We start from the raw sequence: 20,514 nt of genomic DNA, 5'->3' as shown, positions 1-20,514 counted from the left end.
TTGCCATGCGTCATGGCACTAAAAGTCAGCAGTTTAAGTATAGTTCCCGCTATACCGTAGTCGTGTGTCTTTCTCGATTCCTGGTACTCTCGTGTAAGTCCATGAGATCGAGAGGACAGTGAAAACAACATCCTTCCACATTGATCAAACAGCAAGAATAGTGTACTATCAGCACGTAGTACCACCGCAGAGACTTACAGAAATGACATATTCAGATATTTTTTCACCCAAAATCTACAGGGAAACATGTTATTTGTGTATATTATGAATCTGCTGAGCATTTCTAGTCATTGGCAGGCTTTTTACAGCTGAGTCAGTGACGCGTCAGAGTACTTGTAATTCCAATGTGTCAGGCAGGTTTTCCCTTCGTTATGACGTGTCAAATTGGCTTAGCGGGCACACTGGAAGGAGCCATTTTATGAGTGTAGCACCGTTTATTATTCAGCCTGTTAAAACGAGAAGGCATGGTCCAAATCAGCGAGCAGTGATACTTCTGTACACATCTTACAGTTAGCATATTTACATGAACCAACTTCAGTTTGAAAATAAAATCATGAAAATAATGCATAAAATTTGCAGCTATTTGGGCTTTAACTTTACACGACAAATACTGCTTTTGAGAGGCCACAAACTTCTCATTCAACATTCTAAATCAACTTGTAAAAAAGTACATTTTACTTTTTTTATATTTTTACTCATTTACAGATTGTTTCAAAAATACTACATTTTATGCATCAAATTCTATCACATGCTTCTCTTTTTGAGAATTTCTTTCCACATTCCACCAAGCGCATTAAGTCAACTTTGATTTCTCATATCCTGAGATAAGCTACACTCTGCAGCAGGGTTTGGGGTTGATTTGCACAGAGAGACATCCCACAATCCTCTCTGATTGGTGTACTCAGTAGACACTTTCTGAACTATGGCAAACTTTCTCAGTATGCAGGGTAATCATTATGGTTTGTCGCAAAATTTTTTTCAACATTTTGCGATGACCTACATCTAATTGTTCAGAAAATCATGAGTTTTTCAGGAAGGAGATAAAAATTTAATAGCCTTTTCCTGTTCCCATTTATCAATGACTACACAAAACACTTTTTAATAGATTTTGAACATTTAATAATTTTTTTCAGTGGATTACTCTTTCTTTGCCATGATGGTGAATAATTGAATATTCATAAGGTGACAATTGAATATTCATAAGGTGACCAAAATCCCAGAGATGACTCTGCCTGCATCTCAGATTTGTACTCCTGGATATTGATGTACCATTACAGAAACTTTTCCTGTTCACTTTTTCGTTTCAGGATTAAATTATCACTGTACAACTACACTGAGTGATGAATTGTTGACTATCTGGCAAGCGAGCAAGGGTCAAATATAACCCGCAAAAACCTGTCTGTGCATACCTCTGTGCTTCAAAAGCCATCAGCAACTCAGATGGTAGAAAAAATTATACATGTAACATTATATATGAACATTTTTTGGCATATCCACTTACAAAGTTCAATTATCCTCTTTGTAGGCTGAGTACATGTAAACAGTCCTTTTTTTATGTAAAACAAATCTGACAACTTGCAAAGGAGTCAATAAAACCTTTGGGAAATTGCTTCCTCTTTGAGCAGAACAGATTATTTTGAAGATATAAAACCAAGCAAGAAACAATTTCCTGGTTGATTTATAATAATATTACCATGGCATTGTTTTTACCACACTTCCCATTTCAAGGGTTGATCGGTGTTTGCACAGGTCAAAATGAATCATGGGATATATTTCATGTTCTCTATGGTAAAACCTCTCTACACAAAGATATTGACCAAGTTGGCATGGTCAAGGAATATAACTATTTTGAAAGTCTGCTGAGATTTTTTAAAAATTTAACCTCCATATGTCCTGCATTTGTTGCGCATACAAAAACATCTGGACACTCCTGTGAATTCAAAACCATTTTGGTTCACATATCGTATAATTCAATGAAATGCATGATTGCTGAAGAGATAATTAACAGGATATTGGGATCAATGGGTGGAGATCTGAAGGAAATTGCCTGAAAATAATTAAGTGATGTATTAGAATCAGAGCATTGGGAGAATAATGCAGTGGAAACTGCATCTTTTTACAACACTTGCAAGCTTAACCTCAGTTCCACAGAGCACCACGGTACCAAAAGGCACTGCCGTGCAAGTATCAATCATACATGTGAATTGTGCCCAATTAAATGATGGCCAACAAATTTTACCCATGACGTCTGCACTTTTGGAAACACAGAGGTCCCTACCAGCGTTTTTTGTGAGACCACCACTTGATAAACTGCCGTCAACAGTATCAGATCATGCAAAATATTGATGCAAACTTCTACGGGCAAAATTTACAGGACAAAGGGTGGTGAAGAACTGAAAAAATTGAAAAAACAAATTTGGATTCTTTCATAGACTATGTTGAATTCTGAAAGGGCACCATGTCCCATTATCCAAAACCGGTTTCGGATATATTTACATATTTGGCCACACCCTAATCTGTTGGTATACCCCTCTATCAAAGTTCACCAGAGAGGGCCTCAGACAGTTACTAAGGTACCAGATGAGGGATGAAGGCAGATGAGTAGAGTACATAATATGCACTAACTGGTTGATGGTTCATCATATTAGTGTCTACACGTCAGCTACATCTTTGTTAGATGTATTTAAACACCTTTGATCAAATTATCACAAGTGACAAATACTGTCCCTTAAACTCTGAACATAGAAATCTATCAACAATGTAGCACACAAAGTAAAATTTCACAGCTATTTTGATAAAATACCTATACAGGATTTACTTGCTTTGTGGTAAACCATCAGCTTGTGGGTTAAGAACAGTACAACAACACGAAATTAGGCCAAAGTAATTAAATTCTTTGTTTTGCATCCCCACCCGCTTAGGTTTTTAAGGTTTTCATGAAGAACACACAGTGTATTTGAATAGGAAATTTTAGGACATACCTGCTTAGCTTTTCTGAACTAAAAATTGTGTTACATTTTTTTTATTTGCTGCAATCAAATTACATTGTGTTAATTTTCTAGTGTGTTTTTTTCAGCCGCTTACACGCATACCTTTTCCCTTTTTGAGTGGACGCAAAACAAAGAATTTAATTACTTTGGCCTTACATCTATTCACACATTCACAACAAAAGAAACCCATACATACTTGCCTTGAATTTTTTTTAATGAAATGTTGCAACAGAGACAACTTGTCTGGGACTTCACAAACTTGTGAGACATAAAAGAAACAACTGAATATAGAAAAGCCAAGCAAAACACGTCAACAGAAAATACTCTAGATGTGTAGGACAATGACTTGATTTAAAAATCATAAGAGGTACTTAACTTAAAATGACCTAAAAATGTTTTGTAAACTAGCAACTGAGAAATTGCGCAACTTCCCAAATCAAAATGGTGAATTTAACAAGTCAGGACAAGCACATTCTCTCGCCAAAATTTTTCAGCACTCTAGGTAGATCCGAGTATTTGCTGAAATTTTTCTGTGGGCCAAAGATTCAACATGTAAAAAACAACTTTTTGCAACTTTTATGACAGTACTTCTAACATAATCACAACAACAGGACTGTTGTTATCATGGCTTTCATCCAATTCCTGTAAGCAACAAACCAGGTTTTTATACATCTACTTGGATTTTTCCTTGACTACAAAGCTACTGACACTAATTTCAGTTGGGTAGGCATTGTTTAAGACAACGGAGTACAAAATACACACTTATTTGATGAAAGCAGCGTCCTGCTTTGTATTTCAAGAGTCTTTCAAAGTGGATTACAGCTCGGCTTTGCATTTAGCTCAAACCTTTGGAGAAAGAAATAGGAATTAATCCAGTAACCAAAATAGAAACTCAACTTTATCACCAACGAACGAACCTTTAACAATAATATTTCGAGAACAATAAACGTCAGTCAGTCCAATGGAATGGAAAACGCAGGGTCAGTTCATTAAACATGTTCATCAATCGTTTCATGGAAACGATAATTTCAGATGGGTTCTTATGGCTGATACAGATATGTTAACACAGGGTGTCTCAAAAACTTCAGCAGTACTGTGTGTAGAAGGGCAGTCTTGATCGGGGTTACCAGAATGGCATGGTCGAGTTTCCTATCAGCACACATTATTACTTGTGACAGTCAAATGCCAATGTCAACACCAGAAAGTTCTTGTAGCTATGGCAGTCTTTGAGTGTCTTATCTTTCTTGATCAATGTTGATATATCAACAGGCTATTACAAGAGTTCGGAGGTATTGTTATAATTGCCAGGTACTGATTCTTGTAAATGTCCAAATCCTTTCACCATCAATGCTCTATAGCACCCCCTATCTTCAATGGCAAAGTTGGGTGTGTGCTTCAGTAAAGTATGGTGAATGGATGAAAACACAAGACCCAAATACAACACACAGTATAGTGAGAGTGAGTTGATATTCAAATGTCTTATTGCAATTACATCAGTGTCGAAATTAACGTTCAAAATCTGTTGCCATAGTGTTTAGCACACGACGAGGTAAATGTAATTTATTGGTATACCAGTCATTAAGACCCTAATCACAAAGTTTTTTATACAATTTACAAGAATTGTCAATCAAATATTGCCACTGTTCATTTGATGTGTCCATTTATTTGTCTCTCACTTTCTGCTTCTTGATCTGTAAGAGTCCCTCCTCGTTGCATGTTCACTTTCTGTGTCACGTTTGACTGGGTTGACACGGCCTCTACCTCGTAGTATGGTCCCCCGGCCTTTCTCTCTGACTGCCATTGCTGCTTGGGTGTATGAAGGTCTCAGGCCTCTCCCTCTACCCTGACTGCTGATGGACACTCTGGAACTGCCGACGTCCACTTTCTGTTTGGAAAGAAGTATGCTCTTTCTCAGAAACATGCTGGGTTTGGTCGTTGTTTGTACGGTTGTTGGCAAGCGGGCACCGCTCCATCCAGCGGCCATCTGTTTCCTCAGTTTCTTCATAGTTCTCTGTATCTCTAATCCACGTGAAGTCAGCGTACCATTTTTGTTTTGTTGAAGCCGCAAGGCCTTCTCCAGCGATCGGATACGTTCTCTGGTGTTGATTATCCATTTTGAAGAGGATGTCCATTGAGGCTGGGGCTCCTAAAAGTAGAAATAAATGCAAAGCACAGCCATGCTGCAATCATGATAACACCTTATCTTGGCTATCTTACATTTCTGCTTTGTAGAAAGTCAATTAATTTTTATTAATATCTGTGTAAGCCCCTCTGGTTTACATCTTTGTAGGGATCAAAGCGAGCATCAGGCTGCGTCTGGCGATGCCGATCAGCCCCATATGTGGGTGCCCCTGTAGGTCCTCCTACCTGTACTGTATTCATCATGAAGGTGCTTCCTGTTGGATGTTGTGTTGCTTGTCCCATGTATCCAGCGGTTGGTCGTTGCCCAAGGAGAGGCGCTGTCTGCGCAGCTGACTGCATTTGGGCAGCTCGCGGCTGTACGCCAACTTGGCTAGATACTGGGGCACCGGGCCAGCGCTCACCATGCCTGTTAACTGTCGGATTCTCCAACCCTCCTTGGGGCCACTGCTGTGGTTCGTCTTGGACTGGTGGGGCTGGTCCGAGTAAACCAGGGCCAAAATTGACTCCGGTTCGCCCTCTTGTGGAGGTAGTAGTGCGTCCTGTTCCACGGTCGTCTTGCATTCCACTTCTGCTTTGCCATGAATCGGACACCTGATCACGCCTCATGTCTGAGTAATGGCCCTGCTGTTGTCGTGAATCATGACTGTATGATGAATCTATACTGCGCCTCGCACCGCTGTCTGATAATCTGTGACTGTCACGCCTATCACCACTTCGAATATCGCTTCTTCGGTCTTGACCAGATAAGCTTCGCTCAGATTTCCATTCATCTCGGCTGCTGATACCTCCACCTCGCCTCGGAGGAGAATCCAAGCGACGTGATGACTGTGAAGTTGGCCTACCGCGTACAGAATCCCTAAGGGGTGGATCTTTCATTTTGCTGCGGTCACTCATCGTGTCTCTCCCTCGGTCACGGTCCCTGTCACTAATCGGCCTGCCAGGTTGACGAACTTGAAACCGATCATCTCTGCTGTGATCTGATATGCGGTCACTACCTCGCTGTTCGACGATTCTTCGATCTGTTGTACGGTGACTATCCCTGACAGTGTCACGGCGTAAAGGTTGCTCCGTACGTCGCACGGGTGGTCCTGGGACGGGATCTGAGCGTCTACGTACTCCGTCATCTCTTCTCAGAGGTTCATCCCTCCTGATATCCCGTCTGCCATGGTCAGGCCGTGCCATTGTATCAACTCTCCTGACATTCCCTGACATGCCATGTGATTGACCGCCATCTCTTCGTATGTTTCCACCCATGGTGTGCGACTGACCGTCTCGCCTCACGTTGCCAAGGTTATGATGTGTGGTGTGTGATTGCCCTGGATCTCTTCTTATGTTTCCTCCCATATCTCTTCTCCCGTGATCATCTCGCCGAATCGTGTCGTCTCTTCTGATATGATCAGAACGATATCCTGTCTCATCCCTCCTCCTGATGTTGTCACTATGATCCGAGTACCGACTCGATCCCATACTGTCATCAATGGTTCTTCCATCTCGGCGGTCGTATCTCTCCACTCTTCTTTCCATGGTGTCACCTGAACGTGAAGAGTCGCCCTGCTGCCCTCTGTCACGCATGTCAAAGTCGGGGTATCTGTTAGGCTCGTCAGAAGAGTCAAAACCAAGGGCCATGCGTTTTGGTTCTGAGAAGAACTGATCACTTGAGGACTGCAAATTGCGGCTTTCGAAGCTTCGCTTCAGTCCAGCGCGACGCTCCTGGTCAAGACGAATTTGAGCCTCTAGTCTTCTCTGCTCCTGCCTTTCTTGTTCTAGCCTTTCATGTTCACGGATTCTTTCACGCTGCAATCTCATACGTTCTTGTTCAGTCGCTCTCTCTCTAAACGCTCCTTCTCAAGACGTTCCCGTTCACGAGCCACTAACTCACGCTCTCTTCTGATCCTCTCTTCCTCCTCACGTTGTTTACGGCGAATGTTTTCTCTGTCTTTTCGCAACTGTTCTTGTTTCTCTCTTTCCTTACGCCTTTCCATTTCCCGTACTTCTCTCTCCTTCTGACGTTGCCTTTCTTTTTCCCTTTTTTCTTTGATCTGGTCAAAAGAAAGGATATCCTTCTTCTCTCCTGGTTTCTTTTCATGGCTAGAAGGAGTACCTGTACTGCTTTTAGATGAGCTGCGAGGTCTTTCATCTTTTTTGGCCTTGACACTCACAACTGGCTCCCCTTTACTCTTGTCCATCACAACTGTTCTTCCTGGAGGTGAAAAATGGCAAATTCCAGGTTAGAAGTATGTTTTGGCAGCTTACTCCGAGTTCAGAGAGAAAATGATAACTTTCACAAAAATGTCCAAGGTGTTGAGATATAGCCTACAGGTGTTGTTGCCTTCGACTACCCTATACATACATGTGGAGTGTTTACTTTTAAAATTGAAAGATCTTGGCAAAACTGAAGCAAACAAATGTCTGCCAATGTGTACAAACTTCAGCTTGTTAGCTCCACTGCCAATTATGTACCTTGATTTTGTTTGTTGAAACTCACTAGTTTATAGGGTATACAGTTCAAAGTACAGAATTCATGTGCAGACTGAACAAAAATAACTGTTCAAACTTGTACGAGGCTGGCGAGAAAATAAAGATGTTAACGTAAACAAAAGCACTAGTACCTTTAGCAGCAGCAGCAGCGGCATCATCTTTTTTCTCAGCAGGTTTCTTTTCGGGGACTGTCTTGCTCTTGTCATTTTTCTCATCAGTTTTCTTCTCAGTTGCTGGTTTTTCATCTTTCTTGGCAACAGTTGCAGCTTTGGCGGGTCCTTCCTTCTTGGCTGTGGCACCACTGGCAGCTGTCTTTTCACCTTCCTTTTTCACAGTACTGGCAGCCTTCTCCGAGCTCTCACTTTTGACATCTTTCGTTTCCGTCTTGGCGTCTTTCTTGGGTTCCGGAGCCTTGGTTCCTGCCTCTTTGCCGTCTTTCTTTTCTGCTGGTTTACGAGCACTGGCAGCAGGGTCTGTTTTGGCCTGGAATACACCACAGCAAAATTCATTGCAAACACTGGCAGCAAATTGGCATTAGACATAAATCAACAGAATAGTGGACTCATGCGATGTCTTGTATAAAATGCTCAAAAAGGATAAATTAATTATAGGAAAGAGATTTTGTAGCGAATACATTGAATTGTATGGATCAGAATGTGCATGGATTAATACAGAACAGCCAATTACATTAGCAGTAACATTCAGTACCATTGCTCTGTGTTTCACAAGTCATCGTTGATGACACAGTCCCCACTTGTTAATGGGTACTTTGATTACAGGTCCTCAGAGAGGATAGAGTCCTCTTCATTAGGTCTGTGATAAAAATACTTTTGAATAAATTCGCTTGATACATGTCTGAGTTGTAGTTCAGGACATGAAAAAATCGTAGTAAAGATATGCCTAAGTTATGACTTGTACATGAAAAAATCATAACAAAATGGCCGCACAGCAGCCATATTGGATCGTATCACAAAACAAATTAATGTGCATATGTATGACATTGGTCAATCTCCTTGTACCAACTTTGAATAAATTCGCTTGATACATGTCTGAGTTATGGTTCTGGACATGAAAAAATGTAATAAAATGGCCACACGGCGGCCATATTGGATCGTATCACAAAACAAATCAATGTGCATGTGCATGACATAGGTCAATGTCCTTGTACCAAGTTTGAATAAAATCGGTTGAGTTATGCCTGAGTTATGGCTCTGTACATGAAAAAATCGTAACAAAACAGCCGCTGGATCGTATCACAAAACAAATTGATGTGTATAGCTATGACATTGGTCAATGTCCTTGTACCAACTTTGAATAAAATCTAATGAAACATGCCTGAGTAATGGCTCTGTACATGAAAAAATCGTAATAAAATGGCCGCCTGGCAGCCATATTGGATCGTATCACAAAACAAATCGACGTGCATCTGTATGACATATGAAGTAATCCTTGTACCAAGTTTGAATGAAATCGCTCCAGGCATCTCTGAGATATCTGCGTGAACGGACGAACGCACGCACGGACATGACCAAACCTATAAGTCCCCCCGGACGGTGTCCGTGGGGACTAAAAAGCATTTTTTGGGGGCTATGATGAAAATGTTTCGTATTGAACAAAATTTTTGACGTGTTGAGAGTTTGACAAGCTATACATCCCAAATAAATTGTCATTATTAACAAATGAAGGAAGTTAGCAACTCCTCCAAACTTCTTTTGCTGAATAAAATGCAATAGTTCTACTTAAGAATAAAAAGGACGCAATGTGTTCTATAGACTCAATACGTCCAAATATCGTGTGATTGCAGTGTAAACAAACCCATGTGCACAAGTGCATACAGAAATACACATTTCTATACCTATCTGCGCACATGAGTTTGTTTGTACCGTGGTCCAATTAAGTTCCAGATTAACCTATTAGACAAAGGAAGGCATGGGAATATAGTGTTCCTATATCTATATTTGTTCCCCAGCACCGAGAAAGATTATGATTAAATTTACTTCTTTGAGCGACACAAGTTTGAGGCTACACTACTCTAAGCTAAGAATAGATGGCTTACCCATTCGACGTAGATAATGCGTCCATGCAGTTCAGTTCTGTGGAGGTGATTGAATGCCTTGTTGGCTTCTGCATGGCTGGACATGGTCACAAAACCATAACATCTGGCACCAGGACTGTGGGCACTGGTCACTATTTTAGCTCCAACAACCTGTTTGTAAATGACAGTGTCATGTACTCAACTTGAAGTAAACGAAATGCAATACCAAGTGTGAGAGATTCTATTAATCTTGCAATCTATGCAGTGTGAATATTTCACTTATTACAAGTCAATACAGTCTGCAGTATGGTATGTACAATTCCTTCTTGGACAATATTAAGACACTTGTTCTGTCAAAGCTTTGCATTCCAGTGCCATAACACATACAGGAATCATCAAAACACTTCAACATTTACATTGGATGCCACAGGGCAGAAGGGCTGGCTTTACAGCCTGCAAATCTTTTTCAAACTTGACAAATAATGGTAATTATTTTCATAAACACTCAACTTTGATGTATTTAAGTAATAAATCACACCCAGCGAAGGTATACCACGAGATTTTGACCAGTTCACGACATATATGCACGAGCGATAGCGAGTGCATATATGAAGTGAAATGGTCAAAATCGAGTGGTATACCGTCGCTGGGTGTGATTTATTGCTATTATATCATAGCAGTATATTGAAATTCTGGCCTGGAACGTCAAAAACGGATTTTTGCTCAAGCTGAGAGCTTGCGCGTATGCCAGCCGTGGTATATCGCCAATATACCATGGTTCTTTTCGCGTATCGACCAATCAGATCGCTGTATTTGGGCCATCAATATACTGATATGATATAATTTCCAATATCCTTACTATATTTGTAAATATCAGTTTCTTGTTCTACTCTCCAATTCATGTTGAAATGCCTGATGTCAAAATCATCCACACTAAATATTTGTACCATTTCGTGTAATATCCTGTGTTATTGACAAATTCACTTGATCTGAGCCCAAGCATTCACAAGCACATTTTGTCGGAGTAATGTTACATGGAAAATACCAGGTTTTCAAGGTTAACCTTTCTTCTGCTAAGAAATTGCCAGAATCTGCTTTGGTGCAAGCTGGTGTGATTACAAGCTAGCTTACCTTGCCATATTTGCTGAAGGCAGACTTCAAGTCAGTTGCTTTGGTGCTCGATGACAGGTTACTAACCCACAAATTTTTACCACTGCTTGATGGGCTGGTCCTTGAAGATGAGCCACGCCGATCTAGTTAAAATCAAAAGACATAAATAGACTTTTCTTAAATCTTTCTACACACAAGTCACAAGACTGAATTGTATTTTAATGTGGCTGACATCATCACTCGTGACAGCTCTGCTTGTACTCCTTGCGACGACAAACGTCTGTAAGCAAAAACAACAGTACTTTGCAATTTCTAATCTGAGGCACCACCTTGACCTAAACAGGATCATTATGAACACTGAAATACAGTGGCAGTCGATATTACTTACCCTTGTCATCTTTCGTAGACGCTTTTCCTGCCTCCTTAGACGTTGTGCTGAAATGAAAAAAAATTATAATCGGTATTAACCATCTTTTGCTGTAAAGAGTAATGTAAAAATACAATTTTAACAGATTTTACAACAAGATGTTACTAAGTTCTAGCACTAGCATGCTGTTTTCTTAGACAAAAATGCTCACACTTTGCAAGACTGTGTGCTCTGTGAAGGGAATGACTTCATCTGCAGGAGTTTCCTGCTACTGTTGTCAGCAGAGCTCCCAGGCAGACGGTCGCAGTTGGGTCGGAAAAAACCAACTTCAAGGTGCGGTGTCCATGAAGTACTGGTCAGCCCTCACGCCACATTTCAAAAGCTCCCTCAAACACCAGGTAAATGCTGCTTTCGCGCACGATTGATAAACATACCAACGATAATTTCTAGTAACGTGTCACGACGGCTGCTATGGACGGGGTAATGCTTGAAAATGTCGCCAACTGAAAACTGAAACAAGAATTTCATGAACTCAAATTTCCGAGCAGTTTTCTCCCAGACTTCTTCCGGACTAGGTATTGTCCATGCAGGTTTTAATATTTTTTTAATTTATAATTTTTTATTTCCCCAAGTTCCCAGATAGGAGTGGAGAGGTAAAGACATACCAGTGTGTAGTTGAGCACAAGGAGCAGGATACGCGGCAGTTACATGTGCTTACAATGCCACAAAACAGTGCTGTTGAGGCTGGATCCGATCTAGCATTTTGCAATACGATTCATTACATTTTGACATTTACTTTTTTCACGCCTTAAAACTGAACATTTGAACATTTCCATACAGGACGGTTTGAATGTTGGAATTGAAAAGATTTCCCATAGGAGATCATCTTCAAGTTCCTTCGAAAAGGCCACATTACTTCGTTTCGGTTTCATCTTCCGCATTTTCTAAACACAGGAATCTTTGGGCTGCGACAGACTGCACACATAGAAAAAGATACATATGCATAAACAATGCCAAGAACTTTTCAAATTTATACTAAATAGATATTGGAGAGATGTAATAACAAACCTCTTGGTCCGTGAACTAGAAGAGGAAGTTGTGGATGGGCTTTTCTTTCCAGTTGTACTTTCTTTGACTGTTTTTGGTGTCTCCTCGCTTTTTTTCTCTCCACTATCACTTTTCTTAGCCTCTTCCTTTTTATCCTCTTTCACTTCAGACTTTTTCTCAGGTTCTTCCTTAGTCTCCTCCGCTTTGGTTTCCTCCACCTTGGCGGCATCACTGCTCTCTTTGGCTGCTTCCTCCGAGGCGACAGCTGGCTCCTCCTGCGCTGCTGGTTTTTTCTCCTCGTCACCGTCCTTTTTCTCATCCTGCTGGAGGTCAGCATCAAGCTCCATGATGGATTGGTCATCAGCATGCACCACTAAGGATATATTGTCATCTGACTTTGGAACTGACGAGGTGTCCATTTTGATCGTGTCTTCTTTTGTCAGTGGCGCCACCACAGGAGCTGAGCTTGGCGTCGGTGGCGCGGATACCACGGGCTCCTCAATCTTTGGCTCAGGAGTGGGCTCAGTATTTTCAACTGAAATTGAATGTACAAAAGTGAAGCAAAGCTCCCATATACACCGATTGGTATGTCTCCATCTGCTCTTCAACTGCATCTTCTTGAGATCCAATTTCATTTTCTGTACCAGTCATTCACAACCCGACACTTAACTACAACTACACTTACCTTGTTTCTTCGTTACAGGAATGCCATCAAATACAATCACCACTGCAATCCATGCTTTCAAGAATCCTTACAGTAACTATATCCCCTAATGTTACTGTAGTTTGAATTTCTTCCAACCCATATCCCACAAGATTTGTTTTGAGGCTAAACACTCCAAAAAAACAAACCTTTCTTTTTTACAAGGGGAAAGGACTTGATGCTCACATAGGTTTAGAGATCCACTGTATGATGCCCTGAACTGATTTTTTTTAACTGCTGGGTTTGGTCAGCTCTGTGCAATGCAGTCTCCTCTCGTACAGCATATTAAGGAGAGCGCTAGGGCTTTCCATGGCAGGGACATCTGTCTCAAAGCCAGGGTTGAGATGTGAAGACGGGTTAAAGATAACTGTAGCATCAGTTTGTTCAAAGTTTAGGTGATTCCTCAGAACTGGCTGCTTCTACCAGAGGTACAGGATGTGAAGAACAACTGTTGCTCAGAATTGAGGTGTAACTCTCCTGCTCAGTTTCAATGGTCATGAGTTTGATAGAAATTCATCAAATCTTTCCACAGAACTTCATATGTCTTTCTCTAGGGTCAGCATTTTCAACTCCAGACTGCAGCTGTTCATCTACACTGGTCACTGTATTTCTTCACCAAAGAAATATATCCGGTGTCTAGCAGTCATGCTAATTTAAACTTATTACTGTCATGTTTTACTTGGGGCGGAGTGATATTTCTCGTCGTTTGCTTTAGCAAATAGGAAGTTTCTCACCGCAAGCATGTACATGTCACTGCTCCTATTTCAGGTCTGTCCTTCTGCATCATCTTTGACTGGGGAATAATATCTCCCATCAAACAGTTACATGACTTTCAGTCTTCTGGCATGATCCAAAGTAGTTCTGGTTTGCTTCATGTCCTTGAATTTGCTAAGTGCTGATACCTGTTCTCTGCCCATGTACATATCAGATTGCATTTATGCCGTTTCCCGTCATGTCTGCACGGCTGTTATTTTTATCTTGGCGACACCAGTATTGCGTTCAGGAAGTATGTCACTGTAGTTTCTATTCACCAGATGTTCAATTTGCATCATGTAACTACAGTGGACCTCTCATATGAAACTATTTTTTTTTACCAAATTGATTAAATTTGTATTTTATGGCAGATACACAATACATTCAATAGAGGCACTTCAAATAAATATGTAAACATATATGACTGTTCTGAATTTCCATGCAAACAGCTGTGAGCATCACCTTTCCCCCAATGTCCCATCCCCTTTAACACTTGGATACCTGAATTGCTGATATATAACAAATACTCTACCTTTCTCATCGCTGCTGCCTTCAACTTCCTGTCAAGAGAACACACACACAGATGTGTGAAACACAAGTTTAGTCACAGTAATTGAGTAGGATCGAAGCAAGCCTTTACACACTATTGCACAGCTGGTAACATGTTCCATTAAAGTAATGTTACCATAATAGTAATCAGTCACCAGTGGTCACTGCCACATGTCAGATTTTCCAAGGTGTGATCACGGTTTATTTTGTTGTGGAATGTATTGTTCTCAGCAGGTTTCACTGGGTTAAAAGCACACAAGACAAAAGGAATATCTCTAACATTCAAGTTGAAAAATTGGCAACTGTTCATAAAATCCTGAAAGAGTCATACCTTCTCTTACATTACCACAGGTCCCTTCATACACTGAATCATGACAGAAGCCTAAAATCATTCCCGAATAACAACTTTGCCATTTCACTGCCACTAGTGTACTGATTTTTCAATGTGGAATTGCCACATTTATACAGATAAATGCACAATACAGTGATTACTTAAAATGTTCATATATATAATAACTTACATCAATTAACAGCTGGTCATCCTCTGCTGTGATGTTGATGACATCGCCTTCATTAACATCCTCTTCTGTCTCTTCCATTTCCACCTTAAGATTCATAACATTCCGTTAATAATTTGTTTTTCCCCACAGTGCAAGAGACACAGCAATCACATGACAATGTGCAGCAAGTCATTGGAATGACATGTTCGAGTAAATGATTGGATGATGAATGTTTAGAATTCTTGTGAAAAAGTGCATGTATCAAACCTGAACTTTACGTGGAAGCTCATCATAATATTAGTGTTTCCTTTGGCGGTTTTCTACCCTTGTGAGTAGGCTATGATTTTTAAGTATTGCCAAGAACTATATCACCAAATCTTTGCTAAGAAAATACACATGACATAACATACCTCCTTATCACCTTCTTCCAAAACATCATCTGCTTCAGCCTTTTCTGCTGCATCACCATCGTTCTCCTCTTTTTTGTCTTCTACTTCCTCCTCTTCCTCTGCAACCTCTTCTTTCTCTTCCACTTCTTCAGTTTCTTCCGCAGTTTCCTCTACATCTTCCTCTCCTAGATCATCTTTGACTTCAAATCCTTCCAAGTCATCATTCACCTCAAATCCTTCCATATCTTCCTCCTCTTCCTCTGCCTCCTCTTCATTGACTTCCTCTGCATCACCCCCTGCGCCTTCCTCAGTTTCCATGTTACTGTCTCCTTCCTGCTCTAGCTGTTCATCTCCATCTTCAACGTTTTCTGAATCACCATTTTCCTCCTATACACAGAAACACATATCACAAAATTCGTCAAATGCTTGCATAAAGGTGAAACGTTCTCCTTTTCAACATAACATCTTCCTGTAGTTTGACATTACCTGAACTTTCACTATCCAGAGAGAACAAGTGTACTGTAACCATCAGTAGAGTGCCCTCTAACATCTGATTTGATCTAGTAATTTTATATTTCATTGAATCAAGACCATACTAATCCAAGTAGCTTGTAAAATTTTCCTGTTGATCAAAGAGCAGATGCTTGAATCATTGGTACATCAAAGTGACTTTGGCGTAAACTGACCTTCAGTAACCATTTCACAGTCTTGCCAGTACAGGAGTAAAAACAATCTGTACGGCTCACTTGAACAAAATCTACCCTTCCATCACAATGTTCCTTTAGTGACTGAACCACTATGCCTGAAGTGATCTATGAGACAAGTACCAGGAACAACTAGCAAGAGAAAGGGGTCACATTTCAGTTGTTTTCTTCACAAGCAGTGAAAAAACATTGTGAGGAAACTTACCTCTTCTTTGGATTTTGGCTTTGGTTTTCCTGCAAAACATAACACCATAGACAATGGTTAGAAATCCACACAACGTTAGGAATACTGATTTCGTCTTCAAGTTTGTTAGGCAATATATTTTCTGCTTGACCACGTTCTCTACAGATTAAGACAGGTCATTGGAATAGACCGGACAGACTATGAGAGTGTGGTACATGGCAGGGAGCAGAGGAGTGCAACTTGTGAGCTAAATACATTTCAACCCCTATATTGTATAAGGTTAAGGTACTTCTTTCATCTCAAAATGTCGTCACACCCTGAAAACCGAGTAAACATTTTTTTCTGGCAACAAACACAGGACAGAGAGCTTACCATTGCATTCTTAGCATACTTACAGTATTGTGAATGCCATTTTAATTGGAGTTTTAATGGTTACGCCTGTTTATTTGTATGCAAATTTTCAATGTTTTGGATGTAATCATTAAATTTGACTTGCGATCTGGCCAGAGGTCATAAATACTGCAATGAAATTGACCTGAATTACTCTCCTGCATGCATATGAGCTACATAAGATGCCAAATGTTTCTGAGTACTCTGTCTCTGTATGATTTTTAGCAGAACAAAATGATAGTCTACACACTACTAGGAATGAGAGGATCTCAACAGGCAGACTAATCTAGGATCTCAAGAGGCAGGTAAATCTAGGAACTACACAGACAGACAAGACAAATCTAGGAACTCAACAGGCAGGCAAATCTAGGAACTGAACAGGCAGGCAAATCCAGGAACTCAATAGGGAGATAAATCTAGGAACTCAACAGGCAGGCAAATCCAGGAACTCAACAGACAGAAATCTAGGAACTCAACAGGCAGATAAATCTAGGAACTCAACAGGCAGGCAAATCTAGGAACTCAACAGGCAGGCAAATCTAGGAACTCAACAGGGAGATAAATCTAGGATCTCAACAGGGAGATAAATCTAGGAACTCAACAGGCAGAGAGATCTAGGATCTCAACAGGCAGATAAATCTAGGGAGCTCACTTGTTGGGGTTTTCTTCACTGGTGCTTTACCTTTGGTATCAGTGGCAGCTGCTATTTCGATGACTTCAGGATCCCCACCTTCTTCTTTAATAGCCTATCAGAAGGATGAAATGGATTGATCTTGAGTGTCGTAAAAAAAATTTAAAAATGAAGATGTTGCAAGCAACAGCCAAGATTTTCTGAAAAAAATTTCAAAACAAAAAATTCATTCACCAATTTTCATTTTCTCTCTTTCAAAACTAATCTTGCATGAGCGTTCATTTTTAGAAGATGTACACGTAGAAGAAATGAATGGATATACCAAAAATAACATAATCAATGTTGCAAAATTAATGATCACTTTCGCAAACACTGCATTTGGTATGAACAGTCACGTTTTCTGTGAAATGTATTTTCTGAAGTCTATGCACATTGTATACACATTCTTTTAAACATATTTTTCTTCTTGATTCTTGTAAATATTTCTCCTGGATATTTCTTAATCTTTAGTGCTGATCGATATATTGTCATTAATTTGTATAGAATAATTTGGTCTGAAATACCAAACACTTAGAGGAATTGCAAATAGTACAATTGTCATTATTCATTAGTACTGCTCAATATATTGTTATTAATTTACATAGAATATTTTGGTCCGAAATAAACATTTCAAGGAATTGCAAATAATACAATTGTCATTATTCATCAGTACTACAATTTACAACAGTGTTATTTGCAATCACAGGTTTGTTACCAGGGATGGAGAAAATAGCTGGCAGCCGGCAAAAACACTGGACTGTCAGCTAAAATTTGCCGCCTGTGAAAATTTAGTGTAAGTAAAAATGAAGGACATTTTGCACGAAGTTTATGTGCAGATATACCACTTGTAACCGCCTATACTTTAATTTTTGCCACCTGTAACGAAAATTTTCTCCATCCCTGGTTACTAAATATAGCTGCACACATGTGACACTGATGCTTGAAATGCATACAAATTTTGCCAGTGTTGCATGCATAGCTGTCATTGCAGCTGTAGAGTGAGCCACTAATATCCTGTATTTTTCATTATAACATTAGCAGTCACCTAAAAAGTTATTTTTGCTGTTCTTCAATGTGTAACTTCCAAAAGTGTAATCTAAAAGTGTCGATAAACATTTTTGCATATCAATAACATAATTCGCAAGTAACCCTGTTGACCATTGCTTCTCCTTTCTCAAACAATGCCAACTAGGACAGCCACAAGCACAAGAACCGCAATTTGATGTTCGCAATGGACCATATCATACATACTGTCTGTTTGTACAGAAGCCTGTTGGGAATTGCAATACATGTACATTCAGAAAGATCGTGGAAGCTCATTCCAATATATCATAAATAATTATTGGAATTTTTTTATTTATTTATTTATATGTAAGTCACGATATAAAACTGTCCTTCACAAATTTTACGGGTATTTTGCTAATGTAAAATCAACCCGCTTCGGAAACCTTTGAATTTTAACAATGAGGTCGCTGTTACATGTTTCTCTAGGACGACAGCTGATCGAAAATGAAACTCCGGTCAGCATTTTTGTAAATTGCACATGATTCATGAATATCAATTAATAGGCCTCAACTTCCCTTTGCGAACACGGTGCACGGGTTGACGTCCATGTCCACATTCCTAGACTTATTTTTGCTATTTTAAACAAGTCTGTGCAACGTTGACAACCTACGCACTACAGGCAAAATTTCCAATTGCATTAATATAATAATATTTTACGATACGGACGCGGTAACAAATCGAAATTTCGAATCACATGCGGACTTCAGTTTCGATTCGAACGACACCAGCTGCACGTACAAGCGACAACTCCCGCGGTCACGTGCCGTCAGAATGACAATTCGTGCATTTTGGGCTGTTGCAATTTCGACAGTTTTAGGCAGTGCACCTTCAAAGACCTTGATTAACGCTTACCGTATCGCAGTAGTTCTCGATAGATAAAAAAGTATAAACTGGTGTGTTTTTCTGTGCATCCGCATGTAAAATGTTCGTCCGGCCAAGCGTGGCCTCCGCCATCTTGAATCTGTGGGAAAACCTACAGTACAACTACTTGTCATAAAATCTGCACTAAAATCACTTTACCTTTTGCAATCGTTCGACTAGGGCCGCCTTGTTTCCAGTTTTATCTTGTCCTCGCTTCTCTAACTCCCCGCGCAAGTCAACAACTCGCAATTCGCTAACTTTCTTTTTCGCCACGCCAGCCATGATCGCGCGAGTGTTATGGCCACGCCGAGGTATTAGAGTTCCCGGATGAATGCGTCACGTGATCCCTGCATGCCCGCGCATGGAGGAGTGTGGTATGATGTTTGTTTCCCAACACAGGTAATTTTTATGTCAACACGAAATATGCGGCGGCCGGCGGCATCATTTCTCGAAATGCGCTGGGTGACGCTCAGATAACCACAACTGCGGCAATTGTCAGAGAGTCAGGAAAGTTTTTTTGTCAAAGGTTTCTTGTCGGTGAAGTTTGGTGGATGACCTTGCAAAATAGAAAATATCGCCCTTTCCTAAAAAAAAAAAAAAAAGAACGTAGGGCCCCTAATTGTTGTAGGCAGGCTATGGGTGGGTCAATAAGAAGTATAACTTTTTAGACTAGTATATCAGAAGCAAAATATAGTCCCATTTGACATTATACTACTCCCATCGCCCTTGGCCAAATTTCAGTCCTCAAAATTTAAAAATGAAGGCAGCTGATCAAATATAAATCGTCCCCATACTTTCAATTTAGTGTATTTTTCCAAAAGATTACTTTTAGAAGTTTTTTTCAGATTGACTATAAAAGCGGGTTGCTGACCATGCAAAGAAGATGTTATATGTAATAAAATGGTAAGCGCTATGAAAAACTGTCGAGTCAACATATTTCATGTGTACAGGTTCTTTTTGAAAACGGATAATTTTGCTATTTAATTTTTTAAAGTTTTAATAAGGTTACCCCTTTTTAGATACAACTTTCAAAATGGCGTCTCTCACTAGGTCTTTTGTTAAACAAGAAATAACAGAATAACGATAAATGCGATATTGTAGTTTTGTTTGTTTTCTTTTTTGGTGTTTTTGTTTGTTTTTATTTGTTTGGTTTTTTTTTCACTTCTGCATGTGTAAATAACTACCTATGGCTACCGGATGTAGTCCGTTCAGACAGTTGAGTGGAACGATGACAGTCCCAAATCCCTGCGGCTGGTTCTCGCATTCGTGGTTAACCATGTTAACTATTTATATGATTTTGCTCTCCTTTGAAAGTTATGCACAGTTCATCAATTTACTCAGAGAGGAAGATAATTTTAATAAGATATCTGTCGACCCTTTAAACTGTCCTAGGAGGGCTGCTTCCAATCGATGTTATGCACAATAATGTCAAAGTATTAGAATCTGCCTATTTATAGAACAAATATTGGACCTAAGCCTACATCATCTTCATGGCTATGACCAAATTAAATGTAAATTTTGAAAAAAGTAAACTTCATATACACTTATGCCACCAGAGGTCACCTTGTTCGAATGCC

The 20,514-nt window shown here is 39.9% G+C and overlaps 1 protein-coding gene across 1 annotated transcript; it reads right to left on the bottom strand.

Annotated features, from left to right (window-relative positions):
- Positions 1-3,186: 3,186 nt before the first annotated feature.
- LOC139116837 (SAFB-like transcription modulator) lies at positions 3,187-19,267 on the bottom strand. Its single transcript, XM_070679534.1, is given in 14 exon segments — positions 3,187-5,136; positions 5,358-6,952; positions 6,955-7,332; positions 7,742-8,093; positions 9,667-9,816; positions 10,777-10,898; positions 11,144-11,190; positions 12,191-12,704; positions 14,158-14,185; positions 14,696-14,779; positions 15,085-15,450; positions 15,973-16,001; positions 16,994-17,087; positions 19,097-19,267. Coding segments are annotated over 14 exon segments (4,356 nt in total). The 5' UTR covers positions 19,220-19,267; the 3' UTR covers positions 3,187-4,662.
- Positions 19,268-20,514: the final 1,247 nt, after the last annotated feature.

This window comes from Ptychodera flava, chromosome 18, assembly GCF_041260155.1.
Source record: "Ptychodera flava strain L36383 chromosome 18, AS_Pfla_20210202, whole genome shotgun sequence".
Lineage (NCBI taxonomy): Eukaryota > Metazoa > Hemichordata > Enteropneusta > Ptychoderidae > Ptychodera > Ptychodera flava.
This window is presented reverse-complemented; position numbering and strand designations above follow the sequence as displayed.